At 36.8% G+C, this 9836-nt stretch overlaps 1 protein-coding gene and 1 pseudogene across 1 annotated transcript; one reads left to right on the top strand and one right to left on the bottom strand.

Annotated features, from left to right (window-relative positions):
* The first annotated feature begins 238 nt into the window (after positions 1 to 238).
* Positions 239 to 2187, top strand: LOC132066097 (LRR receptor-like serine/threonine-protein kinase FLS2; annotated as a pseudogene).
* Positions 2188 to 2555: 368 nt separating this feature from the next.
* On the bottom strand, positions 2556 to 9288 carry LOC132067446 (uncharacterized). Its single transcript, XM_059460683.1, has 9 exons — positions 8715 to 9288; positions 6856 to 6939; positions 6291 to 6758; positions 5298 to 5433; positions 4940 to 5102; positions 4264 to 4392; positions 3754 to 3948; positions 3183 to 3305; positions 2556 to 3069 (listed from the first exon to the last, which is right to left on the bottom strand). The coding sequence occupies exons 1-9, from the start codon at positions 8905 to 8907 to the stop codon at positions 2974 to 2976; spliced, it is 1587 nt and encodes a 528-aa protein (XP_059316666.1). The 5' UTR covers positions 8908 to 9288; the 3' UTR covers positions 2556 to 2973.
* Positions 9289 to 9836: the final 548 nt, after the last annotated feature.

Raw genomic sequence — 9836 nt, 5'->3', positions numbered from 1 at the left:
GACAGCTTTTGCTCATGCTTGAAGGTTCGATTTGCAGCCGCAGTCATGCTCCAAGAGATAAATATCGATTTTATGTTTGATTGAAATCTTTGATTATGTGTTGTCTATATTACATGCAAGTTCGATCCTGGCTATTTACTTCCGCTGTCTATGCATGTATTCCATCAATTTCCCGCTTAGACTTTTAACCATGACAATTGTTAAAATATATCATGTTTAAACACATGGTTAATGATATATACCCCAACATTTTCAAGCATATTTTAGTGACCATCCACAGGTTTACTGCAAAACAATAAAAGTGGGTTCTCAAATTCTTCGGTTTCTTCTAGGGCTAACACTCGCAACCTTTTGCAAAAGTAAGTCATGCCATCCAAATGATTTAAAGAGTCTTCAAGATTTCAAGGCTGGAATTCAATCAGATACTTCTGGCAGATTAGATAAATGGAAAAACCAAGATTGTTGTAAATGGGAAGGTATTTTTTGCAGCAATGAAACTGGAAGAGTTGTACAGGTGATGCACCAGTTCAATCTACTATGGTAGGGGAATTATTTATCTCCTTCAGTCACACTTCTGAATTCTCTCGAGGTCATCGATATAGGTGAACTTGTGGGCCTCACGGGGCAAACTCCTTCGATTGGTTTACGTCTTCCGAATCTCAGAAAACTCAATTTCTTGGCAACAAGTTTACTGGTGCATCCGCAAAGCATGCGTAAGTTGTCTAAACTTGAAGAACTGTATCTCCAAGAAAATGGTTTTCCTGGATTTCTTCCTTCATGCATTGGAGATCTGAAGAATCTTAAAAGACTGGATATACATTTGAATAAACTTTCTGATGCAATTCCTGAGTCTATAACAAACTTGACAAAATTGGAATCTCTGTCTCTTCAAAATAATTTATTGACTGACAAAATACCAGAAAACATTGGCAATCTGCAAGTGTTGAAAGAGCTTGATTTGTCTAATAACTCATTAACCGGGATAATCCCTCATTCCATTTCTAACTTATATTCCATTTCAAGTCTTTACCTGAATGCCAACCAGCTCGAGGGAGAGATACCGTTGCCTTCAAAACAAGGCCAATAGTCTTCTCTGAGATTTCTAAGACTGCAAAACAATCGCCTCAGTGGAACGATACTTCAAACTATTGGCTACTTGACTTCCCTTCAGAGACTTTCACTTGCAAACAATCATATTAAGGGTCCTATCCCTTCTAGTTTAGGTAATCTCAAGTCACTCACAGAGTTGTATCTCAGTTGCAAGCAGTTATCTGGTCAGTTGCCAAGATCGATAAACGGGCTTAGTCAACTTCTCCTGTTGAGTTTATCTCATAACATGATTGAAGGACCATTGCCTCAGGAAATTTCTTCCCTTTCAAATCTTCAATCACTGGATTTATCGTTCAACCATCTGAACATATCAACCATTCCCAAATGGTTCATGCAGTTGCCATCACTATCGCGAATCTACTTGGCAGGATGTGGAATTCGTGGTGAATTACAAGATGATATTCAATCACTTGCCAGGTCATTGCTGGAACAAGACTTATCGGCTAACTATCTTTCAGGAAGAATTCAATCTTGGATTGGCAGTTTATCTCGGATTTATTCTTTAAACCTTTCTAACAACAAGTTTGTGTCTGAGATTCCATCTACTGTCACAAATCTTGAAAATCTGGGAGTGTTAGACCTTCACTCGAATAAGCTAGAAGGCACTGTTAATGCAGTTTTCCAGATGAGAGCAGGCTTGAAGGAGGATCATTGACATATCTTGATCTTTCTGATAACAGTTTCTCAAGTGTCATTGAACAGATTGGCACGGGAGGACAAGAAAATCCAATACTTAAACTTATCGCATAATTTTCTCAAAGGTAGATTACCAACTGCCATAGGAACATTGAAATCACTAGAGACTTTGGATCTCAGTTACGATGGATTAGGCTCTAACCTGCCAACATCGCTGGCGAATGTGAGCACTCTGGAGAGACTGATGCTGCAGAAAAATCAATTCACAGGCAGAATCCCTGAGGAGTTTCTGAAGCTGACAAACCTGAAAGAATTGAGACTTTCAGATAATCTTCTTGAAGGAAAAATACCTTATGGGAAGCCTTTCTTGATTTTCCTCAGAGCTCATTCTCCGAAAATAGAGGTTTATGTGGGAAACCCCTTCCTCCCTGTAAATCTTGAGCTTCAACTATTTGTTGCTCTTCACATAATTTTCTAGAAACAATTTAATACAGATGATCAAATTGCCAATGCAACTCATTGCTTCTTCAACTGCTAATGCAACTCATTGCTTCTTCAACTGCTAATGCAACTCTTCACTAGCTAATCACTATATACATTAAGCAGGTTACCTATAATAAATGGTAAGTAACCAGATATAACAAGTTAAATTACAGACACTGTCAGTAGAAGTGTGTATAATTTTGGTGAAATCCAAAACGCTTGTCCATTTGCACATTAAAACCTTTGGCATATAAGAACACAAGCACTACAAGTATCCGACTTTGGTGAAAATCAACAAGAGTGTCCACCTTTCCCTCCCTCGCATATTGGCATTTAAAATCAAAAGCACTAAAAATCTGTGTTGCTGAAAGTTAATTGAACAGATTGCTTACATTATCAGACAAAAAGAATTAATTAGAATCTATTCCATTAACTGATTTCTCAATGTTGTCCATGAATTCATACACATATATATAGCTAATGTAAGCTATCGACTTGTCCAGAACTCATGTCATAAAAGGCTAGGTGGCATAGGAGTTGGCCCCAAACAGGTCCTTAACAGTTCCTGTTGAACCTGCTACCCTTATAATCTGCCTGACACCGAAGATTTTGATAAATGGGGGAAGGGTGAGACTGAGAGAGGTAGGCACCAAAAGCGAGGGACAACTGAACTTCTCTAAGTTACTTCTTTATTTGCCATATCTCGACAATTCCAATGTATGTGCAGCTAATTCAAAGGGCTCGCTATTCCAACCCCAGTTGCTGATAATTCGCGTAGTCAATTTCATTTAACCGTATACAACACAAAACCTGCTCCGGCAATTCTTCAGCTTTGTTGCCCTGCTTGGAAAGTGGTAAAAGACATTACCTAGATGAAAAAAATGATATCCGAGGCCGAAAAAATATTCTGGTAGAAAAGAAAAAAGAATGGAACATTGAGGACAGATACTTGCCTGAATTGTTAGGCCAACATCCAAGCAACAGAGCTTTAGTCTATCTAGGAATGTTTCAAAACCCTTCCTAGAGATGTAACTGAATCTATGCATATCTATGTCAATCTCAAAGTAATTCTCTCCCTGCAAAAAGATCATTAACAACCGAAGCAAGAATCAAAAGACGAATCAAAACCTAGTTATATATATATATTTCTTTCTTAATCCAGAAATTGAGCAACAGTCTAGATACATGCAAACTGAAACAACTTTTCTTAAAATTTTGGGCGAAAAAATTTAAATGAAGTATGTTATGCTTCCGTAACAAATGTAAACTACACTACTTGGAAACTATCTTAATTTACTACTGGATATACCAGATTAGTTAGGATATTTCCCAGTTCAAAACAGCATGCTCGCCTTTTCCCCAAAAGTAAGTGCTAAAAGGGATTGAATTCCCTCGTCATTTTTTAAAAAAAAAAAAAAATATTAAAAGGGAATGACAGGGTCATTTAACAATTTTTTAGTAGAACACGATGTGTAGCCAAATCGTACTCAAATTTAAAAAGAACACAATCTTGGCCAAATTTACCTTGTAAAACTCATGCTGAGGACGTGAAAGAACAGGTTTTTCATTGTAGGCATGCATAAGCTTCCTCTCTGCTGCACTTAATGGGAGTTCCTCCATATTTGCTACACGACCTAATATCTTCAATCGTTCCCTAAAGGGTGCGGTATGTTCCACAGGAAAAGCCCTTACTTTTTCCACTTCATCATCAATCAGCCTCTGTCCACGATAAGACAAGGGGAGGAAAGTGATAATTATTTCAAATAGGAACTTGACTATTCACAAAAGAAAATCTGAACAGAATAAATATTATGGTCTATGAAACATGGAAGAAATGACACCAAGATATAAAAGACCAAGTGAAATGACTCAACACTGCAAAGGATGTTAAAAAAAAAAAGATAGAACTGAAAAAGATTAAAAGAAGCGGGAAAAGATGATAGTATCAAATGGAGAAACCAACCAGTCATATACGGAAAAAGAAAAGGAAAGAAAAAGCATAAATATGAGAAAAACATGAATGCTCAAACTTACCCTGATACTCTCTTGAAAATGAGGAGGAAGTTCCTTAGCGTAACTTTCTGAAAGCTTAAAATACAAGACAAAACTCATCCCTTCACCATCAGTTTCACCTTGAAAAATTGTGGTAGGATATAATGGGATCTGCGGAAGAAAAACAGTACCTCCGCAACATGAGGGAATGATCAAGTTTGAAGTAGCTATCCTGTGACTATAGAACACTAAGAAAGTTGGCTAAACAGAAATTACATGAATGGGAGCACTTTGATACATAGAAAAACTAAAAGCAAAAGGCAAGGTTAAGCGTGCTATGAAAAGGCTAAATAGAAACTACATGAATTAAATGACTACTTAAATAATGAAACTCTGTATGATTAGGAGTTTTGGACACACCGTGAATAAATTAGGATTAGTGATTACACTATATTCATTTACTCAACTGCCCCATGAGGGGGCCAGAAATTCCTACTAATTTATGCAACAAAGTACTTTAGACTTTGAAGAGAAATTGCATCTATAGCGTGGAGACAATACCTATCTTAAATTGTAAAGTTGCACAAACAAACTTAAAATGAACAAAGCAGATAACATTCAAAACCACTTTCAGAACCATGAAAGCTTTTGTGAAGGTTAGATCAAGAAAAAGATGATGTAAATACTCATTACTATAATTTCAAAAAATCAATCATACCTGGACATTCACAACAAGAATGGGAGGAAGTGTTCCAGAATGTTCAATGAAAGGAAGGTCCACATGTCGTGCAATATGAAATATTTTTCTCTGGCTTAAAAATACATCAACCCCAAAAGGATTATATGCTGAATAATTTCGAGCAAACACCTTCTTTTTATCCCTGCACAAAAACAAATGTGTGAAATAAAATACCTTATACAACACATGAACTAGTGTGGCAGCTGGCACATATCCATATGCTTGTTGATTATTATCATACAGATGTTCTAAGTTCTTATGTGATTAGACACATCTTCGTATAATATTTTACATTTATCTGAGTGCATGTGATTGGTAAGAGAAGGAAGCACTTTACTTGAAATAGTTTTCTCCCCGAACCCTGAAAGTACCCGGTTCAATATGGGACCAACTATCAGGCATTTTCTTCTCCAACCGGCAAACTGGTACTTGGGAACCAGCTATTGGCCTTTGAAGCAGGGCTTTAGACGAAACTGTACCACATAAAAGGATAAGAGTAAGTTTTTTTTTCCTCAATTCGCTGATCTGTTTAGTAGTCAGCATGTACGCTTCCCACATAAATGTAGCATACATGTGTGACATCATATTTGGCCTTGATAATCTTTTAACATTAGAATAAAGGACACATGCTAAGGCATTCAGCCACCTTTAGCAGTTCAGACTCATCTACTCTCGGCACAAAGTACACAGCTATGAGCTCATGTGGATAACATTTGGCCTTCAATCTTTCAGAAAGTGAAGGAGCATTAAACCAACAGAAATACACACAACATAAATCTCCTAACAACATCATCAGAACAGGTTTCTATACCCAACGTTTGTCCATTGCCTCGTACTTCACTAACTACACTGTTAAATAAATTTTGGACCATTTTGCTTATTGGAAGTTCACTTCAGTTATACCTTAGAAGAAGAATAAACAGCTCAAACATTGTCCACGACTGTCGCAAGTAATATTTCTAGGAGAGCTGAAGATAACTTAATTTTGTTTCCCGTTGGCATCAGATAGAACAAAGTTTTGACAGTTACAGGATGATAGTGGAATATAACAAGTTCTTTTTAGAAGAAAAATAATTAACACAACTATATTAAATCCTGTAATAGGCTAAAGTCAAAAAAGCAATTCATGAGATTTCTTTATTCTCCCACATTGCTGATGGAAGCATAAATCAACTGATTCATTCTGTGCAATTGATAAAAGGTAGTCAAAAACTAGTTCCAGAAAGAGTACTGACAATTAGAAATACATGCAGAAACATTGAACTGAAGCAACTAGACCAAGAGGCTAGGCATAGATTGCAAGGAGAAAAGGGTAGAAATAGAAACTTACGTAAAGCAGCATTAGGATTTCCTTCTTTCCATTTGAAGGGAAGTTTTATGGCAGCTTTCTTCCTTGCACTTGGAGAATTAGAGCTAAGAGATTGTCTCTTCTCAACTGGTACAACCGTGGATGCAAGACAGGGCAAACAGTTGTTTGAAAGAATTCCACAGTTATCCAACAATCCATCCTCCCTGCCACTGCTTCCATTAGCAGACGAAGAGATTTCGTCAATGAACACAGGCTGTACCTCACTGTGGGGCCCATCTTTTGGATGCAACACACTGCTTGGGTTGATCGCGGTTTTGGCTGAGCCACTGCCAGAGCTACAAGTAGGATTGCTTGTTGATAATTCTCCCTGCCTCTGCAGGTCGGTGGATAACCTGTGGTGGGCATTGACATCAACATCCCCATGTTGGACATCTTTTGCAGAAGCTACACTGGTCCGCCCACAATCAAAGCTGTTGAGAGAGAGCACATCTGCAGAATATTGTGATACATTTCTATTGTTAAATTCACAGAATGTCAATTTCCTGACTGCAGTTAGAACGTATAAGCTGAAATGAGAAAGCCATACCATCAGCAACACTCTGGAAATCTTCATCACTGCCATCAGATTCGAATATTGCAGCAGAATCAAACCATGCTTCTTCAGTACTTCCTGTTATTGCATCGTAGCACAGAATGTTAGAAAATGGTCGGTTGCAATGGTTTATACGCTATTTACTATTCAGCTTTAGTTTGAACTGATAGAAGCAATGCGAAGCTAAACATTTTAGGATATGATTGGAAGGTAACTGAAGATATGATAGAGATGATATCCATCGTGATCTAAAAGAAACCTGCCTAGTTCCAGTTTCAAAGGCACGCCACTCATTTTAGGATAAGCGGAAACATTGAAAGGATATTAGCAACTTTCAGTAATTTAGCATTAGATAAAATAGATAAAAGGGTCATCAAAAATAGATAAAAGGAACCATCAATATTTATCATAAGAAAACAATATGAGTCTTTCTTTAGGACGTCAATTGGTACCGTCAATTACTGCCAAGCATACTGATAAGCTCAGTATATGTATAATTTCCATTAATCACACAGTGTCTATTTTGATTATCCAATGTCATAGCTCAGTCAGAAGGGTATATTACTGAACCTAGAATAAGCTATTCCAAATTCATAATGGAATAATTAGCCCAACTCACTTAATTCAAGAACAAATCAAGAAAGAAATTGTTGAAGAAAAACGTCTGGTTCCCAGCATTTCACTTATCAGCACCATTCAGGTGCATGCTAATTAAGATGCCAAAGATAAATGAGAGTTATTATGAGTACTATATGTCATCCAAAGAAGAAAAATCTTAAGCCTTTCTCAACAATTTGGCCTCACCTCCTCATCTCTCTAGGCGTTATACACAGCAATATATACAAATTGCAGCTGAGTGTACCATACCATACACTTAAATCGATCTATATGGGTGCATAGTATAGACAATAAAACTGTCAAAACAGCTCCTTTTCATTTGCCTCTTCCTCCTTCATCCAGTAATTAACACAAGCCTTGAAGATGTCATTGGAACTTCACTTACTTATACTATTTAAAGAATTAGCTCCATGCCACCAATAAAGTATTTTTTTTAACAACGGTGGTGTCCAGGCCACCACCAGGGGCGGAGCCAAGTGGAAGCAAGGGATGAACCCCCGTTGGCGGAAAATTACATGGTATAAATTAAAGCTATTTTCTATGTATATATAGTAGATGTAAAATCCCCTTGGCTTCTTCGTGTTTACTTCTTCATATTTTCAACCCCCTCAGTGAAAATTCCGGCTCCGCCACTAGCCATTAAAGTATAATATCAAGCTCCCTCAGCTGAACCACTTCTCTAGGCTCTCCCTAAACCCAAACAACTCCACTCTTCCTATTAACAATATATAAAAAAAAATAAAAAATAAGCTACTCCAAAGAAAAGTTGAGTTTATTTCCCCAGAATGCATCTAACCAACCTCCAAAGAAAAATGCAGCCCACCAAACTCCTCATCTCTAACCATCAACTTAACTAAACCAAGTCAAGAAAAAATTAAACTCCAAACATAGATTAGTTTCTCACTCCATCAGCATTACAACAACAACAACATACCCAGTGTAATCCCACAAGTGGGGTCTGGGGAGGGTAGAGTGTACGCACACCTTACCCCTACCTGCCACAGGTAGGGAGGCTGTTTCTGATAGACCATCGGCTCAAGTAAAGCGGAAACAACATCAGGATAGCAAGAAAACTACGAGTAAACCAGAAGAGACAACACGTAGTAATAGAAGAAATGAATAATCAGCATTACAGATCAAAAAATCCAATAATCACCATTACATTGATTCATTTAACAAGAAAACAAGCAAATTCAAAGGTAAAAAAAACAAAGATATAGAGAAAAAGAAAGTACCATAAAAAGTAGGATTGTTGAAAGAGCGATCCACAGGAAAAGACTTATCAACTTTATTATCAACTGATGATCTATCTGATACATTTAAAGACACCCTTTTATTAACAGTTTTTCTTCTTTTTCTACACTTCCTCTTTGTACCTCCCAATCTACCACCAACACAACCATCTGGTCTTGATACACACCCACCCATCTCTCCACCCCCACCCACCCCACCCACCCCCCCCCCCCCTAGATTACCAAAAGGGTGTTTTTAGAAACAAAAAACAAATTGTGGGTATCAAGAAATATAGCTGATCATATAAGAAAAAAACCAAGAACTGAATAAAAATCTGATCTTTAATAAGATTTAGAGAGAAGAAACGTGAAAAAGAACTAATTTTTTCCTTCTATTCTCTTTCAATCTCCTTCTCTCTAATAAGTAGTTCTTATGAAATCTTGAAAAAAGATTCTTTTTTTCTTTTCTTTTTTTTGGAATTTACGTGATTTTCAGAGCTACCGGTGAGCTTTAATTTAATAATAAAATAAAAAAAGAAAGAGAAAAGAAACAAAAAACAAAATTCCAAACTTGTAAGTTTCCCCCTGGCAAGTGGCAACAGAGAAAAGTCAATTTTATCGTATAAACACACGTACATATATAGATCCCAAACGTTCAGTGACGGCACGTCGGGTCGGGTCGGGTCGGGTAATGGGAACCCACTTAAGATGCCACGTGGCAGAAAACCCTGTCTTCTCACACGCACACAGCCACACACAGAGTCCATGAGGTAAAATGTTCATGGAATGAATTGGTAAAAATACTTATTCACATCGGGTGTTTCTAACAAACTATTATACTCTCTCCGTTTACTTTTATTTGTTCACTTTTAATTTTGCACGCTCCTTAAGAATTAATAAATAAAACATGTATTTTAGTATGATACACATATTAATTGATATATAGTCTTTTTAGATTTGGAGAATGATTTCGTAATGAATAATTAGTGTTAAGGGTAAAACAAGAAAAAAATTATTTTTTCTTAATATGCTAAAGTGAATAAGTAAAAATAAAAATTTATTTTTATATACTCGAACACATGACATACAACCAATGGCACCCGTAATAAATAATTTTTACCAAAG

The sequence above is a fragment of the Lycium ferocissimum genome, chromosome 8, assembly GCF_029784015.1.
Source record: "Lycium ferocissimum isolate CSIRO_LF1 chromosome 8, AGI_CSIRO_Lferr_CH_V1, whole genome shotgun sequence".
NCBI lineage: Eukaryota > Viridiplantae > Streptophyta > Magnoliopsida > Solanales > Solanaceae > Lycium > Lycium ferocissimum.
This window is presented reverse-complemented; position numbering and strand designations above follow the sequence as displayed.

Bases quoted from the DNA above. Each gene is read 5' to 3' on its own strand.
- LOC132067446 (XM_059460683.1), bottom strand. From the start codon at position 8,907: ATGGGTGGGTGTGTATCAAGACCAGATGGTTGTGTTGGTGGTAGATTG. The intron at 5,434-6,290 runs GTAAGTTTCTAT...TATGTGGTACAG, and splicing joins AAATCCTAATGCTGCTTTAC to TTTCGTCTAAAGCCCTGCTT. The intron at 5,103-5,297 runs GTAAAGTGCTTC...GTTTTTGTGCAG, and splicing joins CGGGGAGAAAACTATTTCAA to GGATAAAAAGAAGGTGTTTG.